Source organism: Pseudopipra pipra, chromosome 20, assembly GCF_036250125.1.
Source record: "Pseudopipra pipra isolate bDixPip1 chromosome 20, bDixPip1.hap1, whole genome shotgun sequence".
In the NCBI taxonomy this organism is placed as follows: Eukaryota; Metazoa; Chordata; class Aves; order Passeriformes; family Pipridae; genus Pseudopipra; species Pseudopipra pipra.
Window position 1 is genome coordinate 10,923,242 of NC_087568.1, and position 27,986 is coordinate 10,951,227.

The following is a 27,986-nucleotide window of genomic DNA, read 5'->3' on the forward strand; positions in this document are numbered from 1 at the left end:
GTCCTTCATGTGATTCCATTCAAATGAGGAGGAGGGACTAACAGGCTGAAGATAAGGAAGATGCCGAGCTGGGCCATGAGTACAACTCTAAGACAAACGGGAGAACAGATATTAGAGAGTTTTGCCTAAGGCTGATGATCTGTGGGAGAAAATAAAGGGGGAAAGATTTTCCAGCAGTATCCACTTCCAAAGGATATAAAAGGCAAGTCCAAGTGGGTTTGCTGCCCTCGAAGGAGCACAGAGCCACGGTAAGGACTCTGAGCCAGCCCTGAGACACACATCTGGGTGTGGGGCCGGGAGTGCCACAGGTGAGCTGACCTTACTGACAGCTTGTAAAATGCAACCAGCCACTCTCCCCTCTCCTCCCACTGAGGGTTTTCGCAGTTTCCCCATGCTCTCCTCTGTTCCTTGCAGTGTTTCTCTTGTTCCTCCCAGACCTGATCCTTCCCAGTAGGAGGGAGCTGAGCAGGAGTGGGTGCTGGATGTGGAAGATTGTCGTGATCCCGTCACAGCTGTCCCAGGCTGCTGGGCAACCAATCCCTCTCTCCTTTGCTCCTCCTATTTTACCCTATTATTGCTTTTCCCAGGAAAAGATCTGACTATCCACCAGGATTTCTGAGTGGCACAGCTTGAGACAGTGTCACCTTTTGGGGTGTATCTCACTGACAGCATGTTCCCAGGTGTCCTTTCTCCTGTGTTTGGGTTCACAGGAGCCTTCACCTGAATGATGGCTAACAAGAAGCCCTTCACCAGTGCCATCATTGGGACACTGGTGGCACTCTCCATCATCGCCCTTGTTCTCAGCCTGGTGAAGGTTGAAGATGTGACACTGCCACCCACGGTCAAGGTGAGCCCAAAAGAAGGTCCCTGAGCACCACTGGAGAGACCTGTCACCTTGGGCAGGTGCTCAGAGACAACAGCTCATCTCCAGGGGAAGGGGGGCCGCTAGGAACTGCCTTACAGTAGCAGGGTGGATGTTTTGTTCCCACCTCAGAGTGCAGGCAGAAGAAACACAGCCTGGCCACCTCAAAGTCAAAGGGAGAAGCCTCCTCTGGAACGAGCCACCAGAGGCTGTGTTTGGAGATTACCTTCGGGCAGATAGGTAGGGCAGAGCCCTGACCTGCTCCCTCTGTTCTCCCAGGGCAGGGTGATAGAGATCCACAGCCCCTTTGTTCCTGCCAGCTCCCACCAGCCTGTCCTGACCTGGTCACACTGTGGCACAAGGATCGTGCCTCTCCTCTGTCATCCCCTGCAGCTTGGCATCCCACCCCAGCTGCTGGAAGAGGGATGGCAGGGTTTTAGGGTGAGGTGGAGGGCTTTATGGGGGACAGGCAGGGGGCTCCTGGACTGAGCTGGTATAGCCCTGCCAGTCCCTGCCCAGACTGGGTGCAGCTGTGGGGTTGCAGAGAGCACTGGAGTTGGTGAATTGCTGGCCCCAAGGTGGGGCCAGTGTAGACACAAAAGGTATGTGACCATGAAGGAAAATGAAAAAGCATGAGGAAACAATGAAGGAAATGTTTGTGTGAGCTGGCATTGCTGCACAGACCTCAGGAGAGGGAATGACAAAGTCCCTCAGCTGCCGTGAGAAATGCCTGGGCTGAGGTCACCGCTCTGCTCTGCCATAGCTGTGCCTCAGAGAGATGGGTTTTGGGGCATATTCTGACCCCACCACCCTGGCAGGGTCATGGTGGGGTCAGGGGCAGGCTGCTGCTGCTCCTCCACTACCATGATGTCTTGATTTTCCCCTGCAGTATGGGATGGTGTTTGACGCGGGCTCGTCCCACACCTCTCTGTTTGTCTACGAGTGGGATTCAGACAAGGAGAATGACACTGGTGTGGTCAGCCAGACCTTGTCCTGTGATGTCCAGGGTAAGTATTCCCCTGCCCTGGGCTCTGTGCTGCCCTGTGTGTTCGAGTGGTGGGTGGGATGACCTGGCCCTCCCTCTAAGGCAGCTCTGTCCATCGGGCTGGCACTGCAGGCACGGTGTGGAGCCCTGGCTGCAGGCAGGGTGTCCCTGACCCCTGGGCCTGGTGCCCGCACATTGGGTGGGACTGAAATCCCCGGGTGGTGAATGAATTTTCATTCCTCTACCTTGGAATGCCCCCACTTGCTGTCCTGGCTGAGAAAGGTGTCACCCATAGAGCTGGGGACACTGAAAGCATGGGAGATGTTGGGAATACATAGGAGAGGAAATAAATGTGGGTCAATCAGGTCTCCAGGGGACCCTGGAAAAGCACCTCTGTTGCTAAGAGGCGACAGACCTCACTGCCTTGAGCCCTCCCTCATCCCCTTCCCAAGCTGTTCCGACCAGCCTGTCCCAGCCTGACTCTCTTCCAGGGCCCGGCATATCAAGCTATGCCTACGATCCCCCTAGAGCCGGTGATTCCCTAAGGGAATGCCTGGATAAAGCCCTGAAGGTTGTTCCTGCTGCGAAACAGAGGGATGTCCCAGCTTATCTCGGAGCAACAGCTGGCATGAGGCTACTGAGGTACTGCTGTGGGGCACGGGGGTGACAGCAGTGACAGAGCTGCAAACAGCCACTGCCAGGACACAGTGTCCTGTGTGGGGCCAGGATCCCAGATCCCACTCTGCCATGAGCAAGGGATGGGTGAATGGGGATAAGGGGAGAAGGCAGCCCTGTTGGGACAGGGGTGTGACTGAGCTGTCCTGAGCCACTGCCTCTGGGACAGAGAGACTGCTCAGAGGGGCCCACATCCTGGGATGGTGCTGCATGCCCAGTTCCAAGCAAGAAACGCTTCTCAGAGCTCTGTTTGCTCTTCATGATTCCTTGAGCACAAGGGAGTTGAGATACCACCAGGGGATGTGCCACCTGCCCAGGTGGATGGGTGCTGGTGGGGGAGCAGGGGTCAGAGGCAATGAGGTGATGCAGGACCTGCTGTTACCTTTCACCAGCCCGTATTAGCTCTCTTCAAATATCAACCTTCATTTCATGGCTCTTGATTTTATGGCTGCAGATATCCCACATTATTCCTGTGCCTTGGCAGTCATACCCTGTCCCTGGGAAGGAGCTGGGCCATAGCCTGAGGGTTACTCGCTTCAGAAAGCGAGCCCTGAGATATCTTCCCCACTCAGAGGTCTGAAACCAGGCTGGAACCTTCCCGAAACACCCCCTGGAGCTCAGCAACCAGCCCTGCCTTGGGTGCAGTCAGTGGGTGACATCCAAATCTTGGTCTTGCAGCACAACTCCCTCTGTCCCCCAGCACTGTGATGATACTTAGGCAGGGAAGGGTGTCCTGGGAAACCTCTGTGTCACTGGGATCCAGTTGCACTGGAGAGATGAGGTTGCTCTTGCTGCTAGATGTGTGATGCCAAGCCTAGACAGTTGGGATTTACACCCTACGAGCAGCTTCACGCAGCAGGAAATTTCCTTTCATGAAGACTGCTTGTTGCAAGGGCTGGGAGCATGTGGAACTTTGAGATTTCCTCTGTAGTATTGGTTTTAGCTGGGTATGTGTCTTGACCTTTAAGTCTTTCCTAGGGAACAGAACAGTTCAGTAGCAGATCAAGTCCTGGCCGAAGTCACTAAAACCATGCAAGAGTACCCTGTGGATTTCAAAGGGGCCCGAATCCTTACGGGAGAGGAGGAGGGGGCTTATGGCTGGATCACCATCAACTACCTGCTGGACTCCTTCACTAAGGTGGGAGAAGGCTCGAACACCCACTCCTCTGCTAATAAAGCTTTTCTGATTTTCCTGAAGCTTGCTTAGCGCAGGAGATGTCAGGGTTAGAGGCTTTGGGGGATATCCCAGGGGAAGGAGGGACTTATCCTCTGGTTGCCCACAGTGAATGGGGGAGAACTCAGGAATGGAGGTGTCTGTTAAGAGCTCAGGGCAATCCCACACCGTGTGGACAGAGGGTCTCTCGGGGACAGCGAGGTTGGCTGCACAGCCCAGTGGGGACCATTTGCTCCTGCTGGGCTTTGTCTCACTGCCCTGGGAAGCTCCATCTCCCTGTGGCACTGAAAGACACCAGCTTTGGTTCAATGTGCCAGTCTGAAGGCAGCTTGGACCAAAACACTGTCCTGCCACCTTCTTTCCCAGCCCTGCCACAGCACAGTGTGGTGCTGACACCGTTGGGCTCCTGTGCGAGCTGTCGGAGACAGAACATCCTTCCCCTTGCACCAGCCCTCTGCAGCCTGGTCCTTGGGAAGGGCAGGGCCCCAGGTGCCCACCAACACTTTGGTCTGGGGACTGGTGACTCAGAGCCAGGTGAGCCCACAGAATGTGGGCACATCCTGACCATCAGACAGTTCCATCTCTCTGGTAAAGGACCAGGCTGGCTGGGCAGGGAGCTGGTGGGGCCTCACGTACAGGAATAACCAAATGCCCATTGAATTTAGCAACAGAATCCTGTTGAGTTCAATGGGATGAGAATTCTGCTGAGAGCAAGTAAGCCCAGCCATGTACTACTCCTCTTCCTTTCCTGTCTCTCCTTGGTAGTTCTCTCCCAAAGCACACACGTGGCTCCGTCCAGAGGTGGCCAACATTTTTGGGGCACTGGATCTTGGAGGAGCATCCACTCAAATCAGCTTTATGCCCGAAGGTTCAGTGCTAAACCAGAATGAAGCTTCCAAGTTCACCCTGTATGGGTACAACTACAACATCTACACCCACAGCTACCTCTGCTACGGGCAGAACGAGATGCTGAAGCGGCTGGCAAAGGAATTAATTGTGGTGAGAAGGAACTGAGGGGTAATTGGCCTCTGGTCTCATGATGCCAACCACAGACTTGTTAATGCATAAAATAAGACCTGGCAAGGCTCTTTCAGAGAGGTATCAGCAAGGACTGAGAGCAAGTACATGCTCCTTGGAGCATGGCAGGGCAAATGTGGAGAGGAGCACGGGAATCATAGAATCACATCCCTGAAATGGACCTTAAAGACCATTTTGTTCCAACCCCCCTGCCATTGGCAGGGACACTTTCCACTAGCCCAGGTTATTCCAAGTCCCATCCAACCTGGCCTTGAACACTTCCAGGGATGAGGGAAGTCAAAAGGGCACTTCGAGAGAGATCTTCTGGCTGTACACAGGGTGCACAAAAATGTGGGACCAGGCTCTTCTCAGAGGTGCAAAGTTCCAGGACAAGAGGCAACAGGCACAAGTTGGAACATCTGAGTTTCAAACCAGATGGAAGAGAAAAGTTTGCCCCAATAAGAATGTTCATATATCAGAATAGAACCCAGAAGTGTGTGGAGTTGCCATCCTTGGAGATACTCAAATACTCTACTCAGAACTTGATGGGACAAGGCTCTGAGTGACCTGCTCTAGTTGGTCATGCTTTAAGGAGGGGATTGGCACAGGGACCCTATAGGTCCCCCTGAAACTCAGCTACTACTCTGTGACTGCAAGAATATGAGAAAAGTGAACTGAAGACCTTTATTGGACCATTTTTTCGAAGGTCAGAGGTGAAACATGTCTTCATGGAGCTGCACTTTGCCAGGAGAGCAGCCTTGGTGATCCAGAGGGGTTTGCTCCTGCTGTACAGCCAGGAAGGTCCCAGGTGCTGCCTCTGGCTGGGACTGGAGCTAGAGCCAGAGCTAGAGCTGGGTGTAGAGGGCTTTGCATGCCCCAAAAATGATCGTGCTGGCCAGGGGAGACACACTCTGGGACTCTGAAACAGGTCTCCCTCAGTGGAAGAGGGGATGAGACAAAGCAGAGTAAGAATTAGTGCTGGGCCCAGGCTGGGACAAAGACAGCCAAACAAGACCAGGATTGGACAGCAGGAGGATCTTTCCTGCTGAGGAGGTGGGAGATGCCGGTGCCCGTGGCCTTGGGGGGATTCTGGGTGAGTCCTGGCCCCGGCCTGCCTGCCAGGAGGGTCTGGAGGAGGCTGCAGCCTGTGTTTTGCTGTCCCCAGGCATCGGCCCCCAGCACACGGGTCTATCACCCCTGCTACCCAAAGGGCTACAATGAAACGGTCCGTCTGTCTGCCTTCCGCGCCAGCCCCTGCACCGACTGGAGCGACGCCCGCCTGCCTGTCGGTGACAGCACGGTGACCCTGGAGGGCAGGGGCAATGCCAGCGGGTGCCTGGCAGCCGTCAGGGAGCTGTTCAACTTCTCGGCGTGCGGGCAGAGCCGGGACTGCACCTTCGACGGCGTCTACCAGCCCCCGCTCCGAGGGCAGTTCATTGTAAGGCAGATCCGCCCTCCCGCCCCAGGGCAGGGCATGTCCCAGGGCACTGTCACCTCCCTGCAGTGAACCGGGGCAAGGAGCTCTCAAGTTAACACTGTCCCTGGACATGCCAAAGATTGCCACTGCCTGGTTTTCCAGCCAAATCTCCAAAAGGGACCGTGTTAATAATCACAGAGCCTCAAAACGGTTTGGGTTGGAAGGGATCGTCTCATTCCACACCCCAACCCACTGTATCAGGTTGCTCAGGACCCCATCCAACCTGGCCTTAAACACTTCCAAGGATGTGTTAATAAAATAGGTGTTTGTCAAAACCCAAGTTTTTGGTAAAAACCCAGGAGTTTAGCCAGCAGCCTTCAGGCAAGGCTCTGCCCTTGCTGGCTGTCGCTTTGCTGTCACCAGCAGGCACTGACCTCCCAGCCCATCCTCTGCTGGGACAGGGACAGAACTGCCCTGGGACTACCCTGGGTGGGGCAAATCCTCTGAAGGACCAACCCGACCTCCTGATCCAGGGGAGACGGGTGCAGCTGCTGGGGGTTCCCCACTGTAGCTCACCAGCATTTCTGCCTCTTCCTTTCAGGCCTTCTCTGCCTTTTACTACAACTTCAAGTTCCTCAACCTGACGGAGGGGCAGCCGCTGGCCACAGCCAGGGAGGTCATCGAGCAGCTCTGCACAAGGAGCTGGGAAGATGTAAGCTCCCCATGACGGAGGCTGTGGGGGAATTTCACAAGCAAAGGGGTTCTGGGGTGGGGGGAGAGGAGCAGGGACCTGTCCAGGGAAAGGCTCCCCAGTTCTGAGCTGTGCCCTACACAGCTGAGCCATCCCTGCGCTGTGTGGAACCGGGACTGTCCTGCATCCACTCAAGGATGTTCATGCACCAGGGCAGGCAAGGGCAGCACAGGAGCTGGGAATGGAGGGGGTAATGGGGATGGAGGTGGATCTGTGGCACAGGAGGATGGTAAGGGCAGAGACGGCTGCTGGCACCAGTCTGGAGACAAGTCAAACCATAAAATCGTATAATCCCAGACTGGTTTGGTTGGAAGGACCTTCAATCTCATCTTGTTCCATCCTTCTGACATGAGCAGGGACACCTTCCACTAGCCCAGGTTGCTCCAAGCCCCATCCAACCAGGCCTTGAACACTTCCAGGGATGGGGCAGCCACAACATCTCTGGGCAAAAAATGGGGATGGATAAGACCCAGAGATGTGGCACCACCATGGGGCAGAGAGATGGGAGAATCTGGGGCAGGAGGAGCTCCAATATGTCTCTCTGTTTCCATGTGGAATGTAAATCCTCCCCAAAGGAGTTGCCCTGTGTAGAGAGGTCCAAAATCACTGCCTGGTCCAGAAGTCTTTTTCTGGATGCTGGTGACTGTGAAGCCACCGCCGCTCATGCAGCACTTGTCAGGGCATTGTCCCTGCACAGAAATTGCCTGTGGACAACTTCCCTTCATCCCCAAATGTTCCCCATCCCAGCTATCTTCCAGCTACCCTAAAGAGGATCCCAAGCGACTGCCTAAATACTGTGCCAATGCCAACTACATCCTCACACTCCTCCTCGACTTCTACAAGTTCAATGAGACCAGCTGGAAAAACATCTTCTTCCAGATGAAGGTGGGCAGCACTCTCAGCCTGTGAGGGGGAGCAGAGGTGGCACTGGGGGAGATCCAGCCTCTGTGTTGTGATTCAGGGGGAACCATGGTCCAGAGAACCCTGCCTGTCTCTGTCCTGGTGTGGCACTGGTGTGGGGGCAGCTACTGCACCCCGCTTGGGCTGAGCAGAAATAGTGGCCCTGTGATATCAGTGGCTTTCCTGCAGGGCTAACACTCTGTTCCCTCTCTCCCTGGGCAGGCAGGGAGTGCTGACGTTGGCTGGACACTGGGGTACATGCTGAACCTCACCAACATGATCCCGGCGGAGGCTCCAACCAGGGTGAAGGGGCACATGCCTTCTCTGTGGGCTGCAGCCACCACCTTCATCATCCTCATCCTTGTCTTGGGGCTCACTGCCCTGCTGCTACTCCTGTGGGTGTAGAAGCCCAGCTGTGCTTCGGAGCCCAGGAGGTATAAATTGTGCTGGGGTCCCTGTGCTCCTGCCTACAGGACTGGCACCAAAGAACTGGGGTCTGGCCTCCCATGGGACTGGCCCCCAACATGCAGACAGGCACTATGTGAGGTTTCCAGAGGAGCTCTGCTCCCGTGGACACCTGATGGGACCAGCCTACAGAAGCCTCAGCCATGCCTGTCTGCCTTCTCACATTGCTGCCTGTTACAGATACAGCTCCATCCCCCTGGAATATGGGCCCATGAGAGCCAGCCTGGCTCTGGAAGAGCTCCCCAGTGTCAGACTGTTGGTGCTCGGCTGCAGGCACCTGGTGTTGGGGTGCTCCGAGCCATTCTGGGTATGACCTTGGTCATACCGGCATGGCACTTGTCTCCAGGTGTGCAGGCATGCAGGGCTCTGCAGGACCCCATCTGCTCAGGGTCTGTCACTTGGGCTTATGTGGAGATGGTCTTGGAGAGAAAAGGAAAACTGAGCATCCAAAGTCAGAAGCTTGGTCTGTGCCCCTCCAGAGGGTCCATCTCATCTCGTCGTCATGTCATGTCATGTCATCATATCTCACCATCTCATCTCATCATCTTCCTTTGTGTGGGATAAAGGGATTGATGTTCCTGAGTGCCTTAGTGGAGGCAACACTGTCCCACCAGCAGAAGGCCTGGGCTCTGTGAGTGTCAGGCTGAGACTCCAGCAGGCTGTGGGTCCTGACCTGCACATGGCTCAGCTGGGCCCTGCCCACGGCTGTGTCCTAGTTAGAACAGCTGGGACCAGTTCATCACTGTGTGGGTGTTACACAAACTGTGTATTCTACACCCTCCATGCCATTTCCCAGGAACTGTTAACAATAGACCATCTGCAGCAGCTGCCCAGAGCACACCTGACTCCTCAGGCTGTAGTTCTGGGTGATGTTAACTCCCCTCCAGGGAGTCATTAGCACCTCCACACCCAGCCTGAGGGGTCATGTCTGCTAATGGGCCACCAAGGATTCCAAAAGTATCTCACCCATTGTGGAACTCCCCGCCCTGGGGGAGGTACTGGGCATTCCTGCCTGAACCTGAGGGTATATAATCTTGGGGTCTTGGGACTTCTGGTACTATTTGTTGGATCCAAAGGAGGACCAGAACCTTGACCGGACTGCGAGCACCACTTTCAACCAGACTGAGATCACCTCTCTCGACCAGACTGCACCAGCACTCTCACCAACAGGTTTTTCCCTCTCCTTTTACTTTGGACTCAGGGGGGGCCCAATGAACACCATTCTGTTCATGCCCCAGGGTGCTGGATTACACATCTGGGTTTTGTGGGTTAAACCAATTGTTCGTCTGTATAATTGTATTTATTGTATTATTTTTATTTGTTATTCTGATTTATAATCTCTTTTGAGTTGGGTTCATTTCTCCTGCTGATTTACCTTTAAACCAGCATTCTGTGCCCCTGCCTTTGCCTTTGGTTCTGCTTGTTTTTATCTGCCCCGTGGATGACTCATGTTGTTGTTTGCATTCCCATAGCAAGGCGCTGACCTTTGGTGTCCCTGTGGAGTGTCGGACACCTCACAGCTCTTGTGACCCACATAAAGATCATAAAAGGCAGCACATGGGAAAATGTCTGTTCCTTTGCTCCCAAACTGTTATGATTTTATTGCTTCTGTCTTCCAGGTAAAAGCAGGTGATGATGCCGGGAACTCAGGGGAGAGGCAACACTGCTCTAGTCTGTGGGAGACAACCCTGGAGACACTGAGGTGTCTGCTGGACCTCGGAGAGGACCAGCAGGGCATAAGGACAGGCCTTTTTCTTCTGAGAGGAGGGTGTGTCACCTCACTCATCACTGTCTGTCAGTGGGACTCCCCAGAAATGTAAGGGGGACCCTGGTAGCTGCCCCTGACATGTCCCAGCAGCCTTCCCAAATCACCCTGTGCTGGAAAGGGAGGATGAGTGTGGCTGTGTGCCAGGCACAGGGCACAGGGTGCAGCTGGACCGGTGAGGAACCTGGCACAGGAGAGCAGAAGGCTGTGCCATCCCCCACCTCACAGGGCTTCCCAGTCCTGGGCAGAGTCCAGGCCGGTGTCCCCCCCAGAGCCACGGCCCCTCGGGCTGGCACTGGCCACAGGCAGACCCTCGCCCTGGGATGGGGCAGGACACGTCTGCCCCACATGGGGTATCTCCTGCGGGCTGTAACCAGCCCTGTGATGGCCCCACTGCTGCCAGACCCTCCTTCTCTCCTCCCTGACCCCCAATCTCGAGCCACCCCACATCACTGTGGTCCCCATGCCACAGTGCTGAGCCCCTGCTCCACATGGCCATACCCTCCCTCCCGGAGCATCTCCAACCAGCAGGGCGGGGAAAGGAAAACCAGAGAGCACACAGCTACGGGGAGGATGTCTTACAGCATGTGCCAGTTCCAGCTTTCCAGGACAGGGCTTGGGGCCCCCCACAACATATCCATGGCCCCAGGGCACACAGGGGTGATTCCCTGGGCAGCAGCTCCTTGCACAGGTGTGGCAGTGGAACTTGGTGGCCTCAGCAGCCTCCGGAGCCAGAGCTAGAGACGCTCATAGCCAGAGGAATTCCTCTGGAGGCACATGACTGTGAGCAGGCAGAAGGTGAGGATGAGCATGATGGCCAGTAAAACTGTGACTGCTATCCAGCTCTTTCTCTGGAGCACTATGACTCCTGGAGGAGGCTCCGAGGGAATCATGTTGGTGAGATTGAGCATGTAGCCCAGAGTCCAGCCCACGTCTACGTCAGCAACCTGTGCAGACAGAGGAGGAAGAGGAATGTGAAAGGCTGCAAAGTACCAGGCAAGCTGGAGATGTAGAGAAGACCTCTGCTGCTGTACCCCCAGGTCCTGCTCCACAACCACTGTATCTGTGCCCACCTTTGGGCTGCAGAGGCCCCATTAATGAGATAAACTGGGGGAGAGCATAAGGGGCCAGGCCAGATGTACCAGCAGGTGCCTGATGTAGCTCTGGGTATGGGCAGTGGGGCTGTGCTGACCTGGCATCCCTTGTCCCCAGTCAGGGCAGGGGCAGCAGCAGGGTAGGCATGAGCCATTTCATGGCCCAAAGTGTGGAAGCTGGGGGCTGCCAGGCACTCTCCTACCTGTCGGATGAAGTGGATGTTAAGCCATGTTTTCTGGTTGAATTTGTAGCCTTGCAGGAGAAGGGTGAGGATGTAGGAGTTGACTGCACAGGCGTCACGGAGGTGGGTCCTGCTTGTTGTGGGGAACAACTTCTGCACCTGCAGAGGTGGGAGAACAGGGGTGGGCTGCCAGCAGGGAGCAGTGCTCGGTGTGCCCACGCTGGGGAACAGCCCCTCAGTGCAGCTGGGAGCAAAGACTGGGAGAGCAAGGAGGACGTGGGAGGCTACAGGCTGCTCTCCCCTCTCTCTCCAGGTTCAGAGACCTTTGTGCTCCTCCCAACTGTCCCCAGCAGAGGATGGACTGTGGATGAGCTTTCAGGCTGCCCAGCACCCAGAAGAAATGTGGGCAGGGGGTGGCACTTCCTGGGCATGATCTCACCTTGTCCCAGGTCCTGGTGCAGAACTGCCTGATGGTGGCATTGACCGAGGCCAGGGACTGCCCTCCTGTCAGGTTCAGCAAGAGAAAGGCGCGATAAAACCCGGAAAAGGCCTGTAGGTGTTTGAGACCAAAGGTGACAGGCTGATGAAGCACCTGAGCCACTGACACTCCTCAGCCCCATCCAGGGGGGTCCCTATAAGGCAGCTGAGTGGCTCAGAGGGAGCTGGGAATGTTCCCCACAACAACAAGGATTACAGCTGGGACCACAGAGCTCTGGAGCTCCCTGGCACATGGGTGAGCACCTGCGTGTCTCCATGTGTCAGGGACATCCCGGCTCCCAGGACTGGCACCATCCAGACTTTCCTACAGAGCTTTTCCTGGGGTTGTGGCCCAAAACCCAACTCCCCCTCCACCTGCAGGGACGGAGGCTCCTTACAAAGAACTGTCCCCGCACGGGGGGCTGGTACACCCCGTTGAACCCGCACGGCCTCTGGGCCCCGCAGCTGAAGTTGAAGAGTTTCTGCACGGCCGTGATGCACCTGGCTGGGTCCCCTGTGCCCGTCACCGTCAGCACCTGGGCAGGGCTGGCTGTGCTGGGGGCACGCACACACAGGCTGTCGTAGAGCTCTGCCACGGTGACATTCTCCTGGTACCCCATGGGGTAGCAGGGGTGTGAGATCTGGGCAGTCACGCTGTCCTGGAGAGAGAGGGAGCCATCAGTGGGGCTTGGCGTGGGATGCCAGGGAGACCCCACCCGCAGCCCAGCCCAAAAAGCAGCACCTAGACCCCAGGAGGATCTGAGGAGAAGCAGGATCCCTCCTGTGCACGACTAACCTGCCCACGGCTCTCCCTGTCCCCCCACCACTGAGCCGTGCCGGGGGGACGATGGCACTGCCACCCCCAGCAGTGGCACCTGCTCCCCAGGGCAGTGCTGGTGCTCTGCCCGCACAGAGAGCTTGGTGCTCTGGGCACTCGCTCCGTCCCCACTGCACCCTGCAGGCCCTGGCCCAGGGAGGACCAAGGATGGATCCCGACTCTGTGCTTCCCGACATCCCTGCATCCCAGGGCACTGAGCGCTCGGGCCCAGGGCAGGCAGGAGGACACTGCACAGTGCTGGAGCAGCGTGGGGACTGTGTTGGGAATCCTCTCTCGGGCACAAACTGAGCAAGGGGGAGAGAATATGGACAGGGAAAACCTACGGATACAGCTGGGCTTCGGAAATGACAAAAAATGCTATTACACATCAAGATCTGGGGAGAAGGGACCCCTGTCAGGGAACCACCCCATCTTCCACCCAAAGGAGGGAATTCTTTGGTTCCATAGATAAAATCTCAAGCTCTCCCAGTTCCTTAACACTTTATCCACAGGCATGCCCAACGTTCCTGGGAGACACCTTTCGTGGCAGTGGGGGATGGCTGAGCACATCCTGAGGCCCCAGGCTGTGGTACCTGGTGCAGAGCTGCCAGCAGCATCTTCAGGGCCTGTGTCTTCCCGTAGCACAGGTAGCTGTGGCTGTAGAGAGAGTAGTTGGTGCCGTACAGGCGGAAGAAGACCGAGGTGTTCCTGTCCTCCACGGGCACTCCGGGCTGGAAGGTTATTTGTGTCGAGGCACCTCCAAGGTCCAGAGCTCCCAGAACCTCGGTGTCCTCTGGATGTTCCCATTTCTCTGCAAAGGAAAACTGGCCCAAGAGACAGCATGTGTTAGTCTGAACGGGAGGGACTCCCAGTCCCTGGGAAAACCCTCATGGCTTTTGGGCTCAGAAGCCCCAGAGGGACCTTCCATGTCCTGTCTCCCTGTTTTACCCCCCCTGCCCACATCCTCCTCAGCCCACAGAAACTTCCAGGGAGCTCTGAGATCTGGCCCCTTGTTTCTGGGAACCAGAGACTTCGAGGAGGGAAAAAGGAACACTTTCATCTGGAACCTGGTACCGCTGCACCCCTGTGGTACCAAAATCCACCCCTGTGTCAGCGGAGAGCACAGGGCTGGGCTGAGCTGGACACAAACATTCTGTTCATCACGTCACTGGGGTTGGATCTGCAGCCCACGACCACAGGTGAGATTTATGGGGGGACCAGTGCCCTAAAACTACATCCTTCTCTCCTCTGGAACAAAGAACCCTGGCTGTCGCTGGGACAGGGATATTTTCAGCGCTCAGCCCTCCCCTCCCTCTCCCCCAGCTCACACCTTGACGAGTGTCTCCAGCAGGTAGTTGACGGTGATCCAGCCGAAGGAGCCCTCCTCTGTGCCCGTCAGGATCCGAGCTCCACGGAAGTCCACAGGGTACTCCCCAATCACCTTGGCCACCTCGGCAAAGACCTGCTCGGCCTTGGTGCCGTTCTGCTCCCTGACAGGGAAGGGATGAACACGGCTGGGGCAGGAGGCCTCAGCTGGGAGCTGTGGGAGCTGGGCTAGCAGCGAGAGGCTGCCGTGCCCTGCCAGGGAGCGGGGCTGCCCAGAGGCAGGCACATCCCCCAGCACTGCCCTGTCTGTGCTGGCTCCTGTGAGCCCCAAATCCCTCACCCGGGCCATCGGGAGTCTCCCTACAACGCTGCCTGCGGGCTCTGCCGCAGCACTGGGAAGGTCAGTGCCCGTCTGGCAGAGGGGCTTCATCCCCCTCTGGGGCTGCAGTGGGCCGGGGGTATCCCCTGGGCACGGCCAGCGGCTGTCCTGGACACCCCGTGGCACCGCAGACAGGGATGCTCTGCCCACCCGCACGGCCTGCCCGGGCTGCACCCCCTGCCCCCAGCCCGGCCCTGCCCCGGCTGCGATGCAGATGCAGGAGCGCGGGGGGAAGGGGCGGGGGCGGCCCCGGCCCGGCGGTACCTCAGCAGCCGCATGCCGGCCGTGGCCCCCAGGTAGGTGGGGGTCTCCCGCTGCTGCTCCGCCGGCACGATCTTCAAGGCCTGGTCCAGGCAGGGCCTCAGGCTGGCACCAGCCCCCGCGGGGTCGTCTGCGTAGCTGGAGATGCCGGGTCCTGCCAGAGGGCACCAGTGATGGAGAGAGCCCAGCGCACCCCGGAGGGACAGCACAGCAGGGGATATGTCCACCCAGAAAGCTCCCAGGGTTTTTTGGCTGCATAGCCGGGCTAGTCCCACCCTTGCCAGGGGTGTCCCTGAAGTGGGTGCTCCGAGCTGGCCTGCCAGGAGGCAGGACCTGTGTTACAGCCCCACATCCCACGGGAGCCGCTGCGAGTGAGCTCCAGCTCTGGATGCTGAGCACACGCTTAACCCCGGGTAGGCTGAACTGCTCGGACATGGCCAGCCAGTCCTGCGACAAACAGAGCCCTTCCGTTCCCCATGTCCCTGAGGAAGGGGCAGGCTCTCCTGCCTCCTGCTGCAATGGCATGCTGGACTGATACGAACACAGAGATGCCCTCTGTGTGCCTGAATTCCTATTTTCAGAGGCTGGCACTGGATCTGAGCACTCGGCATGGTCCTGCCGTGGGCAATGACAGGCTCTGGGGTGCAAATATCACTATTTACCTTCCCGGGAGCTTTGCACACAACTACTGCCATTAGCCCATGCACCCCTCTGTTACACTTTGCCCTCGGCCAGACCTTTGCAGTTAACCAGTAACTGCCACCACCACTGAGGGGGACAGAAGGTTGGGGTGAGCCCTGAACCCTCTCATCCCCTGCCCAGACACCTCTGCCCTGGCCTGGTGGCCTTTGCCAGCCCCAGCCCAGCTTCATCTACCATTTATCTGACCCCCACATCCCCCCTCTATCCTGGTCCTTTCCTCCGGAGACATTTGTCCTTGTGCCAAAGCCTGACAGCACCTTTGCAATAGGAATAAACACCCTTGTGGGTGTTTAAAAATGCCCAGTAAATAAATATACCATTTACCACACCTGATGTGAACCAGCTTCGGCATGTGGAACAGCCACCCTGGCAAGCACCGGAGCTGGGCAGCCACAGCGTCCCCCAGGTGAGCTGGGCAGGGAGAGGGACAGGCACATCCCAGCACACTCACCTTCCACGGTGCAAACATCCACCTGGGACACGATGCCGGTGCCGTTCTCCTTGTCCGCGGGCCACCGGTAGGTGTAGAGGGACGTGTGTGTGGAGCCGGCGTCAAACACCAGCCCGTACTGGGGGACAGAGGGGACATGGGGTCACATCTCTGCTGGGGCTGCACCAAGTGTCATGGGGGTTTCTGAGAGCTGAATGTGAGCAGCGGAGGTTTGCACGTCCAACCTCCCTACAGCAGCCCTGCTCCACCTCTAACAGCCCCGGTTTCGCCATTCCAGCGAGTTACGGCTCAGGAAGGAAGGACACACAGGTCAGCTGGGGGATTTGCAGGGCAGGGAGGCATCCGGGCATGTCCCAAAAGGCTCAGGCTGCTCCCAGGCCTTTGGCAAATCTCACAAAACCTGACATTTTTTAGCAGACTGGCAGCAGAAAGTAGCAGGGGAGAGAGGTGTAAACCCAACAGGTGAACTGAACGTTTGAAAGCAGGGAAAAGAGTGCAGTCACGGGGAGAGGGCTGTGCTTCTCTTTCCCATCCTTAGCAAGGAGGCAGCACCACAGTTCGGGGGTGATTGATCAGCCCAGTGCCCACCTTGATGAGGTTAAGCCATGAAAAGCTGGGCTAGTTACAGCTAGTTACACTTGCAAGTGGAGAGGAAGGCAGAGCTGATGGAAGAATGAGAGGTGGAAAGGGGCTGGTAGTCACTCCCAGCCTTCCCCAGGTCCCATTGGGCACCTACTTTGTTCCTCATAGGAAGGGCAGCATCCTTTGCCGGGGTCAGGACGAGGAGGAAGACGGCCACCCCCAGCACTCCCAGCAGGGCCGCCGAGCTCCAGCCCACCGCCCTGAGCAGGCGCGTCGGCATCGATGGTCTGTGGGGAAGGAGGGTCTTTGGGAGGGTCTTCGGGAGGATCTGGGGGGAGGGACGGCCTTTGGGAGGGTCTCTGTGGAGGGTTGATCTTTAGGAGGCTCATTGGGGAGGGATGGTCTTTGGGAGGGTCTGTGGGAAGCGATGGATTTCGGGGGGTCGTTGGGGAGAGCTGGATCTGGGAGGGATCATTTGGGGGGATGGCCTTTGGGGGGACGGTTTGCGAGGAGGCGGAGTCTTTAGGAGGAGGGTCTACAGGGAGGGACTGTGGGCAGGGATGGCTTTGGGAGGAGGGTCTGCGGGGAGGGAGGGTCTTTAGGAGTAGGATCTGTGGGGAGGGATGGTCTTTGGGAGGGTCTGCGGGGAGGGAGGGTCTTTAGGCGGAGGGTTTGCAGGGTGGAATGGTCTTTGGGAGGAGGGTCTGTGGGCCGGGATCGTCTCTGGGAGGGTCTGCGGGAGGGAGGATCTTTGGAAGGGTCTGTGGGAATGGATGGTCTGTGGTCTTTGGTCTTTGGGAGAGTCTGCGGGAGGGATGGTCTTTGGGAGGGTGTGAGGAGAGGGAGGGACTTTGCCAGGGCAGTCCAAACCCGCTTGCCCCTGCCCCGAACCTCGAGCCCTTCCTGGGGTCCCGTTCTGCCAGCAGCTCGGGATCCCCCACCCCCTGAGTGACCTGAGTGACCCCCTGGGACACGAGGCGGACGGGTGGGGAGACCGTGAACTCGTCTGGCCCCGACCCGCCGGGCAGGGGCAGGGGCGAAGTTCCCTCCTGCCGTGGTCTCGGCCGCCCCTGTACCTGTTCCGGGAGCCCCCTCGGTCCGCGGGCGTGGGGGGCGATGGGGTCACAGCCCGTTGCCCGCCGGCTCCCGGGCCCTGCGGGGAAGCGAAAGTGGAGCTGAGCCGCTCTCGGATGTCCGGGTCCGGCCCCGGCCGGGGCGGGCTCTGGGCGCTGCCGCGGGCGGAGAGAGCGGCGAGTTCGGGGCTGCGGCTGCCTGAACCGGGCACCCGGCCTGCCTGCACCCTGCCTGTACTTCTGTCTGCACCCTGCCTGTACTTCTGTCTGCACCCTGCCTGTACTTCTGCCTGCACCCTGCCTGTACTTCTGCCTGCATCCTGCCTGGACCTCTGCCTACGCCCTGCCTGGACCTTTCCCTACACCCTGCCTGGACCTCTGCCTGCACCCTGCCTGGATCTCTGCCTGCACCCTACCTAGACTTCTGCCTACACCCTGCCTGTACCTCTGCATACACCCTGCCTGGACCTCTTCCTGTTCCTTGCCTGCTCCGTGCTTACACCATGCTCCTGTACCTCTGCCTGCACCTATGCCTGTACCCTGCATGCCCTCTGCCTGCACTGCACCAAAGCCATGGGGACAGACAGGACCCTGGCCATGGGGGTGGCCCCCTGGCCGTGGGGACGGTTTGACCCCTGCCTGTGGGGATGGATGCCACGTGGATGGCTCTGGGGACAGCTCTTCACTTGACAGGTCCCTACTATTTTTGTCCCGGGCTCCGCTGTCAGCCTGGCTCTGCCTGCAGCGGGGCAGTGGAAGTCCAGCAGAGCCAGGTGACAGCAGGGTGATAGGACAGGCTCTGCCCCTCGCAGTGTGTGCAGCAGGGCTGGGCAGGGATGTCTGTGGGGCTCCCGGAGCTCAGACTCTGCCCCGTCACAGGGCCAGGGGACAGACACTCCGGGGCCAGGGGCTCCCTGGGGATCTGATCCCCCTCGGGCAGCACAGCCCCGCCCGGGCTGAGCGCTCCGGGCTGTCCCGTTCCTCCGGCAGCGAAGTGGTTAACCCCGGATGCGATTTCCACCCCGGCTCTCCAGCCCCAGCCCCGCTGCCTCCCGGACAAGCGCTCTCCTGGGCAGGTTGCTGGTCCGAGGCCAAGGGGAGGGCCACGCCGGCGGGGCAGCCTTTGTCCCAGGAGCGGGCTCCCGGCTCCAGGTGCGCGCGGACTCCGGGACGAGCGCGGCGGGGCCGGAGCGGCGGCCGGAGCCGGAGGGGTGAGCGGGGGCAGGCGCCGGGGGGAGCGGGGACCGAGGGCTGGTGCCCCGCGATGGAGCTGGGCTGGGAGTGGGCCCTGGGCAGCAGCGGGGCTGGTACGAGGGGAAACATGCTCCGTGGGCTGGAGGGACAGGAGGAGAGGGCTGGGGAGGCCACTCGTGGTGCCCAGGTGCGGAGGGCAGAGGGGCACGGAGAGGACACGGGCAGGGCACGGAGGGCACTGCCGAGCCCCAGTGCTGGTGGGAGGCGGGAGGCAGGGGACCGCTCTGCCTGGCAAAGATGCTCCTGGCATCCACATCCACCCTCTTAGAACCTTCAGAGCCCTCTTGCCTTTCAAATCTGAAACGTGCCCGGTGGAGAAGTCAGCTCCTCGTTTTCCTGAGCAACAGGAGGTTTAGATCCAGCAGCGTCTCTGAGCCTTTCCTCCCAAATGTTCCCTGTGCACGAGGGGCGCTGCAGACGAGGGATGTCCCACGGGTGTTTGTCAAGCCCTCTGTCGTACATAAGCAAGTGCAGCCCTGGCCCAGGTGCTGGGCACAGTTGGGAGCTTTCCCCACGTGGAAGTAGACAGGCACTGCACAGCATCGTGTCTTGTCTGCAGCTCTGGAGGTGTCGCCACCACCTTCCCATCCCTGCTGCTCACTGAGCCTGCAGGGGTGGGAGCAGGTGTCAGAGCTGGCCAGCCCCGGGGTGCCACGGAAAGGCTGGGCAGATCAATCAGCTTCTCATACGCCTCTCGCTGGGCTCCCTCTCTATGCCCTGCTCTCGTCCCTGGGAGAACTGGTTCTGTGCTGCTTTTGGATGTTGCCTGCTGCCCAGTCAAAATGGGAATTAGTCCCTACCAGAGCAGGGGGAGTCCATTTGCCACCACTCCCGTGTGCAAGATGATGCAGTTTATCACCAATTCCATCGCACAGTGCCTGGGACAGAATTTTCCAGGATATGGGCTGGGCTGGGGACTTTTGCTATTGCTTTGTTTGTTACCTGGAGCAGATGAATCACATCCCAACAGCACAGTTATATCTGGGCACACTCTAGCAGGGCTGATAGGACTGGGGATGTGACAGATGGTTTAGTGGTGATCATGGTGGGGCTGAGTTAATGATTGGACTCTATGACTTCGAATCAATAACAACTTCGATGACTCAAAGAGTTCTTTTCCAACCGTAATGTTTCCCTGTTTCTATGATAGGGGTTCATCAGCTGCTTCCATATAATCTCTTTTGGCCATTGCTATTGTTGAGGGAAGGGCTCCTGGCTGTAGGATAAGGTCCAAAAAGGGATTTCAGTAGTCCCATGTCCCATGAGGCTGCTGTTCATCGTTGTACATCTCATGCCACACAGGAGATTGGTCACTCTTGTTCATCACTGGAGATACTGACTCCAAAACAGGAATCAGAATCTCCTTTGAGCTTACCTTTCTGCTGACCTGGGAAAAAGACAGGGATATTTATCAGAGGTTTTATATGCTCACAGGAGAATTGTGTAGCCAACTGACAGCTCCAGGTTCCACCCAAAGCACTGGTGTGACTGTGCCCAGGGCTCTCAGGACATCCACCGTTCAGCCAGAGTGTGAAGAGAGGAAAGCCTGGCTCCCTGCAGGCATCCTGCCTGTGCAGCTCATGGCATGGAGCAGGGCAGGGCAGGAAGGAGAGCTGTGCATTTAGAAAAGCCCATCCGGACCAGCTGTGGGGTGCTGAGCATGTGGACGTGTCATTGTCTCTGTGCTGAGCCTGTCACGGAGAACCACTTTGGCTTTGCTTCTCTGCTGCAACTTCTTATGGGTGTCTTGGGGCTGGTTCTGCTGGAGCTGAGCTCTGGCCAGACCAGTGGGAGGTGCAGGCCCTGCTCCTGTCCCCAGGGGCCATTGCTGCGGCCGTGCCAGCCTGGCTGTGGGCTGTGTGCCCATATTGGCAGGAGCTGCCTGCCTCTGCCCTCCTGCCTGCCCTTGGGGCTCCCCCAGCAGAGGCTTGGGGATCACCACAGCGCTGTCCCTGTGTGTCTTACCTGCTGTAGCATCAGCAGGAGTGGAGAAAAGCTGGATCAGGCAGGAGACACATGGCTGGAGATACTGTTCTCCTGCCTAGAGCAGAGAGGACCCTCTCAGGGACAGGCTGGGCCTGTTGGACAGTGGATGTGACCTGATGGCCCAAGTGTGTGGGTGTTGGAGATGTGCAGCTCTGGCCACACTGGGAACCTGGCAGGGCATGGTCCTCCTTCCAGACTGGGACTCCAGCCAGACACAGCCGTGCTTCCCACAGTGCTCCTGCTGGGAAGGAAGATGCTGACCTGCCACTCAGCCAGCAGTTTGAGCAGGACAGAGGGCTGGGGTCCAGGCACAAAGGGATCTGAGGGGCTACAAGTGAGAAGGAAGGGCTGAAAAAAACGTGCTGAAAATCCTCTGAGGAAGGAGTGCTCAGAAGCACAGGGAGTTCCAGCCCTGAGACTGCCAAGAGCCCTGTTGGAGAAGGTCCAGAGGAGACCACGGAGATGCTCTGAGGGCTGGAGCACCTCTGCTGTGGAGACAGGCTGAGAGAGCTGGGGGTGTTCAGCCTGGAGAAGAGAAGGCTCCAGGGAGAGCTTATTGTGGCTTTTCAGTGCTTAAAGGGTATTTATAAGAAAGACAGGGATAAACCTTTTAGAGAAGCCTCTAGTGATAGGACAAGGGGTGATGGTTTTTATCTAAAAGATTTATTTGCAATAAGGGTGGGGAGGCCCTGGCACAGGTTGCCCAGAGAAGCTGTGGCTGCTCCATCCCTGGAAGTCTCCAAGACCAGGTTGGACAGGGCTTGGAGCAACCTGTTCTAGTGGAAGGTGTCCCTGCCCATGGCAGGGGGTTTGGACTAGATGGGTTTTAAAGGTTCCTTCTGACACATGTATTTTATGATTCCATGATAAGAGCAGCTGTGCACCACAGAATGGCTTCATTGTTGGGGAAGTGGAAAGGCCCATCTTGACAGGTCCCATATCCATCCATGGGATTTGCATTTCAAAACTGTCTTTGCAAATGCTGAGGTGTGAGCTGGGGGCTGGGGCTGTCCTTGCAGGTTGGAGGAGGAATGGACACCAAAGCCAAAGCTGTTGCAGGTCTCCTGGCAGCCACCTGTGTCTGCAGCATCATCGCCCTCATTCTGAGCGTCGTGAACGTGAAGGATGTGTTTCTTCCCCCCAGCACCAAGGTGGGTCCTTGGGAGGAGCCCAGCCACCCGCTCTCCCTTGGGTACTGACTCCCATTGGGTATCAGACTTTGCCCAGGTTTCAGGCAGACTGTGCTGTTTGTCAGTAGGGTGGGGCAAAGCCCCACACAGGCTGGGAGGGTCTGGCTGAATTTGATCACTGTGAGTGGCCCTACAGCACATAAAGCCTTTTCATCACAAAGCACTGCCTGCTCCAAGGGCTTGGGGTGGATCCTTGTCCCCAGCACAGCTGATGACTGCAATATCACCAGAATTTCTCTGTCCTGGTGACAGTCTTGGCTTGGCCACTCGAGGTCCCCCTGCTCACCAGCAGCTCTGCTGGCTCTCCTGGAGCTTCACTCTCTCTGCGCGGGTGATGCTGATGGTGATGCTGGTCTGCACCCCTTGACACCCGTGTCCCCTCTGTCCCCCAGTACGGGCTGGTGTTTGACGCCGGCTCCACACACACATCCCTCTACACCTACCGGTGGCCCGCGGACAAGGAGAACGGCACCGGCATCGTGTCCCAGGTGGATGTTTGCACCGTGGAAGGTGAGTGTGCTGGGATGTGCCTGTCCCTCTCCCTGCCCAGCTCACCTGGGGGACGCTGTGGCTGCCCAGCTCCGGTGCTTGCCAGGGTGGCTGTTCCACATGCCGAAGCTGGTTCACATCAGGTGTGGTAAATGGTATATTTATTTACTGGGCATTTTTAAACACCCACAAGGGTGTTTATTCCTATTGCAAAGGTGCTGTCAGGCTTTGGCACAAGGACAAATGTCTCCGGAGGAAAGGACCAGGATAGAGGGGGGATGTGGGGGTCAGATAAATGGTAGATGAAGCTGGGCTGGGGCTGGCAAAGGCCACCAGGCCAGGGCAGAGGTGTCTGGGCAGGGGATGAGAGGGTTCAGGGCTCACCCCAACCTTCTGTCCCCCTCAGTGGTGGTGGCAGTTACTGGTTAACTGCAAAGGTCTGGCCGAGGGCAAAGTGTAACAGAGGGGTGCATGGGCTAATGGCAGTAGTTGTGTGCAAAGCTCCCGGGAAGGTAAATAGTGATATTTGCACCCCAGAGCCTGTCATTGCCCACGGCAGGACCATGCCGAGTGCTCAGATCCAGTGCCAGCCTCTGAAAATAGGAATTCAGGCACACAGAGGGCATCTCTGTGTTCGTATCAGTCCAGCATGCCATTGCAGCAGGAGGCAGGAGAGCCTGCCCCTTCCTCAGGGACATGGGGAACGGAAGGGCTCTGTTTGTCGCAGGACTGGCTGGCCATGTCCGAGCAGTTCAGCCTACCCGGGGTTAAGCGTGTGCTCAGCATCCAGAGCTGGAGCTCACTCGCAGCGGCTCCCGTGGGATGTGGGGCTGTAACACAGGTCCTGCCTCCTGGCAGGCCAGCTCGGAGCACCCACTTCAGGGACACCCCTGGCAAGGGTGGGACTAGCCCGGCTATGCAGCCAAAAAACCCTGGGAGCTTTCTGGGTGGACATATCCCCTGCTGTGCTGTCCCTCCGGGGTGCGCTGGGCTCTCTCCATCACTGGTGCCCTCTGGCAGGACCCGGCATCTCCAGCTACGCAGACGACCCCGCGGGGGCTGGTGCCAGCCTGAGGCCCTGCCTGGACCAGGCCTTGAAGATCGTGCCGGCGGAGCAGCAGCGGGAGACCCCCACCTACCTGGGGGCCACGGCCGGCATGCGGCTGCTGAGGTACCGCCGGGCCGGGGCCGCCCCCGCCCCTTCCCCCCGCGCTCCTGCATCTGCATCGCAGCCGGGGCAGGGCCGGGCTGGGGGCAGGGGGTGCAGCCCGGGCAGGCCGTGCGGGTGGGCAGAGCATCCCTGTCTGCGGTGCCACGGGGTGTCCAGGACAGCCGCTGGCCGTGCCCAGGGGATACCCCCGGCCCACTGCAGCCCCAGAGGGGGATGAAGCCCCTCTGCCAGACGGGCACTGACCTTCCCAGTGCTGCGGCAGAGCCCGCAGGCAGCGTTGTAGGGAGACTCCCGATGGCCCGGGTGAGGGATTTGGGGCTCACAGGAGCCAGCACAGACAGGGCAGTGCTGGGGGATGTGCCTGCCTCTGGGCAGCCCCGCTCCCTGGCAGGGCACGGCAGCCTCTCGCTGCTAGCCCAGCTCCCACAGCTCCCAGCTGAGGCCTCCTGCCCCAGCCGTGTTCATCCCTTCCCTGTCAGGGAGCAGAACGGCACCAAGGCCGAGCAGGTCTTTGCCGAGGTGGCCAAGGTGATTGGGGAGTACCCTGTGGACTTCCGTGGAGCTCGGATCCTGACGGGCACAGAGGAGGGCTCCTTCGGCTGGATCACCGTCAACTACCTGCTGGAGACACTCGTCAAGGTGTGAGCTGGGGGAGAGGGAGGGGAGGGCTGAGCGCTGAAAATATCCCTGTCCCAGCGACAGCCAGGGTTCTTTGTTCCAGAGGAGAGAAGGATGTAGTTTTAGGGCACTGGTCCCCCCATAAATCTCACCTGTGGTCGTGGGCTGCAGATCCAACCCCAGTGACGTGATGAACAGAATGTTTGTGTCCAGCTCAGCCCAGCCCTGTGCTCTCCGCTGACACAGGGGTGGATTTTGGTACCACAGGGGTGCAGCGGTACCAGGTTCCAGATGAAAGTGTTCCTTTTTCCCTCCTCGAAGTCTCTGGTTCCCAGAAACAAGGGGCCAGATCTCAGAGCTCCCTGGAAGTTTCTGTGGGCTGAGGAGGATGTGGGCAGGGGGGGTAAAACAGGGAGACAGGACATGGAAGGTCCCTCTGGGGCTTCTGAGCCCAAAAGCCATGAGGGTTTTCCCAGGGACTGGGAGTCCCTCCCGTTCAGACTAACACATGCTGTCTCTTGGGCCAGTTTTCCTTTGCAGAGAAATGGGAACATCCAGAGGACACCGAGGTTCTGGGAGCTCTGGACCTTGGAGGTGCCTCGACACAAATAACCTTCCAGCCCGGAGTGCCCGTGGAGGACAGGAACACCTCGGTCTTCTTCCGCCTGTACGGCACCAACTACTCTCTCTACAGCCACAGCTACCTGTGCTACGGGAAGACACAGGCCCTGAAGATGCTGCTGGCAGCTCTGCACCAGGTACCACAGCCTGGGGCCTCAGGATGTGCTCAGCCATCCCCCACTGCCACGAAAGGTGTCTCCCAGGAACGTTGGGCATGCCTGTGGATAAAGTGTTAAGGAACTGGGAGAGCTTGAGATTTTATCTATGGAACCAAAGAATTCCCTCCTTTGGGTGGAAGATGGGGTGGTTCCCTGACAGGGGTCCCTTCTCCCCAGATCTTGATGTGTAATAGCATTTTTTGTCATTTCCGAAGCCCAGCTGTATCCGTAGGTTTTCCCTGTCCATATTCTCTCCCCCTTGCTCAGTTTGTGCCCGAGAGAGGATTCCCAACACAGTCCCCACGCTGCTCCAGCACTGTGCAGTGTCCTCCTGCCTGCCCTGGGCCCGAGCGCTCAGTGCCCTGGGATGCAGGGATGTCGGGAAGCACAGAGTCGGGATCCATCCTTGGTCCTCCCTGGGCCAGGGCCTGCAGGGTGCAGTGGGGACGGAGCGAGTGCCCAGAGCACCAAGCTCTCTGTGCGGGCAGAGCACCAGCACTGCCCTGGGGAGCAGGTGCCACTGCTGGGGGTGGCAGTGCCATCGTCCCCCCGGCACGGCTCAGTGGTGGGGGGACAGGGAGAGCCGTGGGCAGGTTAGTCGTGCACAGGAGGGATCCTGCTTCTCCTCAGATCCTCCTGGGGTCTAGGTGCTGCTTTTTGGGCTGGGCTGCGGGTGGGGTCTCCCTGGCATCCCACGCCAAGCCCCACTGATGGCTCCCTCTCTCTCCAGGACAGCGTGACTGCCCAGATCTCACACCCCTGCTACCCCATGGGGTACCAGGAGAATGTCACCGTGGCAGAGCTCTACGACAGCCCGTGTGTGCGTGCCCCCAGCACAGCCAGCCCTGCCCAGGTGCTGACGGTGACGGGCACAGGGGACCCAGCCAGGTGCATCACGGCCGTGCAGAAACTCTTCAACTTCAGCTGCGGGGCCCAGAGGCCGTGCGGGTTCAACGGGGTGTATCAGCCCCCCGTGCGGGGACAGTTCTTTGTAAGGAGCCTCCGTCCCTGTGTTTGCAGGGGAAGGGGGAAGAGAGAGGGTGGGAGCCTCCTCTGCCACCGGTTGTGGGAATGGGTGGGGACAGAGGCGACCCCAGAGCTGGTCCCATCTGCAAACCTCTGCTCCTATACCAGGAGATGGCTTTTGCCTCCTGAGGGAAATGGGAAGGCCTTGTCCAAGGGAAGAAAACTGAGCTAGCTCAGAATGCAAGCACCAGCTCTGCGGCTTGTCAGCCAGCTCCAAGACTTTCTGGTCGACCAACAAGTGGGTGCTGGATGCAGAAACCTGGGAATTACATGGAACTCTGTCCATAGGCAAGAGGGGCCCCTGGGTCTTTTCTTAGGTGATGAAGGAGATGTGGTTTTTACCAGCTTCTCTTATCCCCCAGGCCTTTGCTGGGTTCTACTACACCTTCCACTTCCTGAACCTGACCAGCCAGCAGTCTCTGAATGATGTCAACACCACGATCCTGGCCTTCTGCAAGAGGAACTGGTCAGAGGTGAGAGCCCTGTGCAGGGCAGCCAGGAGCCCTGTGCTTGTCCTGTCCCAAATCTGTCCCCAGGGAACACATGTCCCGCTGTTCCCAGGGCTAGGGAGTGTTTCTGAGCATGTGTTTCGTTCCCTGTTGCCCTGTGCCCCACAGCTGGAGCGGACCTTCCCGCAGGACAAGAAGTACCTGCACACGTACTGCTCCGCAGCCATTTACATCCTGACGCTGCTGCTTGATGGCTTCAAGTTCAATGAGCACACCTGGAGCAACATCCACTTCAGCCAGCAGGTAAACACACCTGTGGGCAGCTGCAGCCTCAGCCTTGCCCTGGGCATGTCCAAGAGCAGCATCTCTGGAGTCTCCTGTGCCAAAAATGTGTCCGTTTCATGGCCCCTCCCCAGCGATCCCAGCAGAGCTTCATTCTTTCTTACTGCTTCCAAATCTCTGACCCCACTCCTTTCTCACTTTCTCTGGTGTGAACTTAACTCATTTTAAGGGGGTCAGGGAAGTGCAGAGTAGGATTTGCCCACTTTGGTCTCTGATGTTCTCATCACAGAGGTGATGGTGGCCGATGACCCATTTGAACCAGAGTATGGCCAGGCCACAATATTTCCAGGATGAGAGAAAACAGCCTCAGGTTGTGCCAGGGGAGGCTTATGTTAGATATTGGGAATTTTTTTTCACAGAAAGGGTGGTCAGGCATTAGCACAGCTGCCTAGGGCAGTGGTGGAGTCACCATCCCTGGAAGTGTTAAAAAAACTTGTGATGTAGCTCTTGGGGTCATGGCTTAGTGGTAAACGTGGTGGTGGTGCTGGGTCGATGGTTGGATTCAATGACCTTAAAGGTCTTTTCCAACCTTAACAATACTATGGCCAGATCAGGAGGATTATGGGGAAGGAGGATAGCTCAGATCCAAAATCCTGTGCAGGTCACAGAGGCACAGCTGGATCAGAGCCATCATCCATGTTCAGCTGTCCCTTATCACTGGGGAAGGGGGGACAGGAAAGCTGCTGGCAGGATCAGGTTCACCATGGGCAGGGCCACCCGTGTGATGGCAGCTGGGGCAGCCCCCAGGAGAGATGCCTGCCAGTCCCCTGCACCAAAGCTACTGGTGCCTGGGACAGGTACTTTAGGGTGGTCCCCTCTGCTCTGTCCCTGCAGGCAGCACACACAGACATCGGCTGGACACTGGGCTTCATGCTGAACTTCACCAACATGATCCCCGCGGAGCCTCTGGAACTCGTCAAGGGCCACCAGCCTGGGCTGTGGGCAGGGGCTGTCTCCTTCATCGTGCTGGCCCTTGTGACAGGCCTGGTGGCTGCTTTCCTCCTGTGTTCCTGGAAAACCAAGTAGCTCCCAGCCTCCTGACTCCAGGCATCCTGCCCACTAACCCAGGCAAGGAAGTGGTGCAGAAGAGGTGGAAGGGGGAGAAGAATGAGGGCATTAGACCCATCTCCATTGCTCTGGAGATCTGACTGGGTCATCTCTGTGAATGTCTAAGATTACAAAATTGTCTTGATCTCTCTGAACCTCCAAGAGGAAAAGACTCCTTTAATCTGACTGCCAAAAGCTGACTGAGACTTGGTGGCTGGATGAAGCCAGATAAATTCAAACTAGAAATAAAATCTGTTTTGTTTTTCAAATATGAATGTCA

At 58.1% G+C, this 27,986-nt stretch overlaps 3 protein-coding genes across 5 annotated transcripts; 2 read left to right on the top strand and 1 right to left on the bottom strand.

Annotated features, from left to right (window-relative positions):
* The first annotated feature begins 63 nt into the window (after positions 1–63).
* On the top strand, positions 64–9,816 carry LOC135425209 (ectonucleoside triphosphate diphosphohydrolase 8-like). The gene is made up of 10 exons (XM_064677300.1): positions 64–248; positions 711–847; positions 1,752–1,869; positions 2,339–2,489; positions 3,501–3,660; positions 4,462–4,695; positions 5,879–6,151; positions 6,732–6,842; positions 7,629–7,766; positions 8,004–9,816. Exons 2-10 carry the CDS (start codon positions 725–727, stop codon positions 8,184–8,186), a joined length of 1,491 nt encoding a protein of 496 aa, XP_064533370.1. The 5' UTR covers positions 64–248; positions 711–724; the 3' UTR covers positions 8,187–9,816.
* On the bottom strand, positions 9,815–17,881 carry LOC135425207 (ectonucleoside triphosphate diphosphohydrolase 8-like). 2 transcript variants are annotated; one of them, XM_064677295.1, is made up of 10 exons: positions 17,359–17,877; positions 16,437–16,569; positions 15,701–15,818; positions 14,551–14,701; positions 13,912–14,071; positions 13,175–13,405; positions 12,163–12,423; positions 11,727–11,837; positions 11,309–11,446; positions 9,815–10,958 (listed from the first exon to the last, which is right to left on the bottom strand). In XM_064677295.1, exons 2-10 carry the CDS (start codon positions 16,560–16,562, stop codon positions 10,749–10,751), a joined length of 1,506 nt encoding a protein of 501 aa, XP_064533365.1. In that variant the 5' UTR covers positions 16,563–16,569; positions 17,359–17,877; the 3' UTR covers positions 9,815–10,748. The 2 variants fall into 2 exon arrangements, with proteins under 2 accessions (XP_064533365.1, XP_064533366.1); XM_064677296.1 differs by having other exon boundaries at positions 10,811–10,958; positions 11,727–11,791; positions 17,359–17,881.
* Positions 16,458–27,975, top strand: ENTPD8 (ectonucleoside triphosphate diphosphohydrolase 8). Of its 2 annotated transcripts, none has more exons than XM_064677297.1 (10): positions 16,458–16,567; positions 21,615–21,746; positions 22,178–22,295; positions 23,295–23,445; positions 23,925–24,084; positions 24,591–24,821; positions 25,573–25,833; positions 26,231–26,341; positions 26,486–26,620; positions 27,494–27,975. In XM_064677297.1, the coding sequence occupies exons 1-10, from the start codon at positions 16,565–16,567 to the stop codon at positions 27,683–27,685; spliced, it is 1,494 nt and encodes a 497-aa protein (XP_064533367.1). In that variant the 5' UTR covers positions 16,458–16,564; the 3' UTR covers positions 27,686–27,975. The 2 variants fall into 2 exon arrangements, with proteins under 2 accessions (XP_064533367.1, XP_064533368.1); XM_064677298.1 differs by lacking the exon at positions 16,458–16,567 and adding an exon at positions 18,450–18,566.
* Positions 27,976–27,986: the final 11 nt, after the last annotated feature.

Excerpts from the sequence above, each read along its gene's own strand:
- LOC135425209 (XM_064677300.1), top strand. The coding sequence starts at position 725 with ATGATGGCTAACAAGAAGCCCTTCACCAGTGCCATCATTGGGACACTG. Across the intron at positions 6,152-6,731 it reads CGCTCCGAGGGCAGTTCATT|GCCTTCTCTGCCTTTTACTA; the intron begins GTAAGGCAGATC and ends TCTTCCTTTCAG. Across the intron at positions 6,843-7,628 it reads GCACAAGGAGCTGGGAAGAT|CTATCTTCCAGCTACCCTAA; the intron begins GTAAGCTCCCCA and ends TCCCCATCCCAG.
- LOC135425207 (XM_064677295.1), bottom strand. The coding sequence starts at position 16,562 with ATGCCGACGCGCCTGCTCAGGGCGGTGGGCTGGAGCTCGGCGGCCCTG. Across the intron at positions 14,702-15,700 it reads GGATGTTTGCACCGTGGAAG|GACCCGGCATCTCCAGCTAC; the intron begins GTGAGTGTGCTG and ends GCCCTCTGGCAG. Across the intron at positions 11,838-12,162 it reads CCGTGCGGGGACAGTTCTTT|GCCTTTTCCGGGTTTTATCG; the intron begins GTAAGGAGCCTC and ends AAACACCTACAG.
- ENTPD8 (XM_064677297.1), top strand. Across the intron at positions 21,747-22,177 it reads TTCTTCCCCCCAGCACCAAG|TACGGGCTGGTGTTTGACGC; the intron begins GTGGGTCCTTGG and ends TCTGTCCCCCAG. Across the intron at positions 25,834-26,230 it reads CCGTGCGGGGACAGTTCTTT|GCCTTTGCTGGGTTCTACTA; the intron begins GTAAGGAGCCTC and ends CTTATCCCCCAG.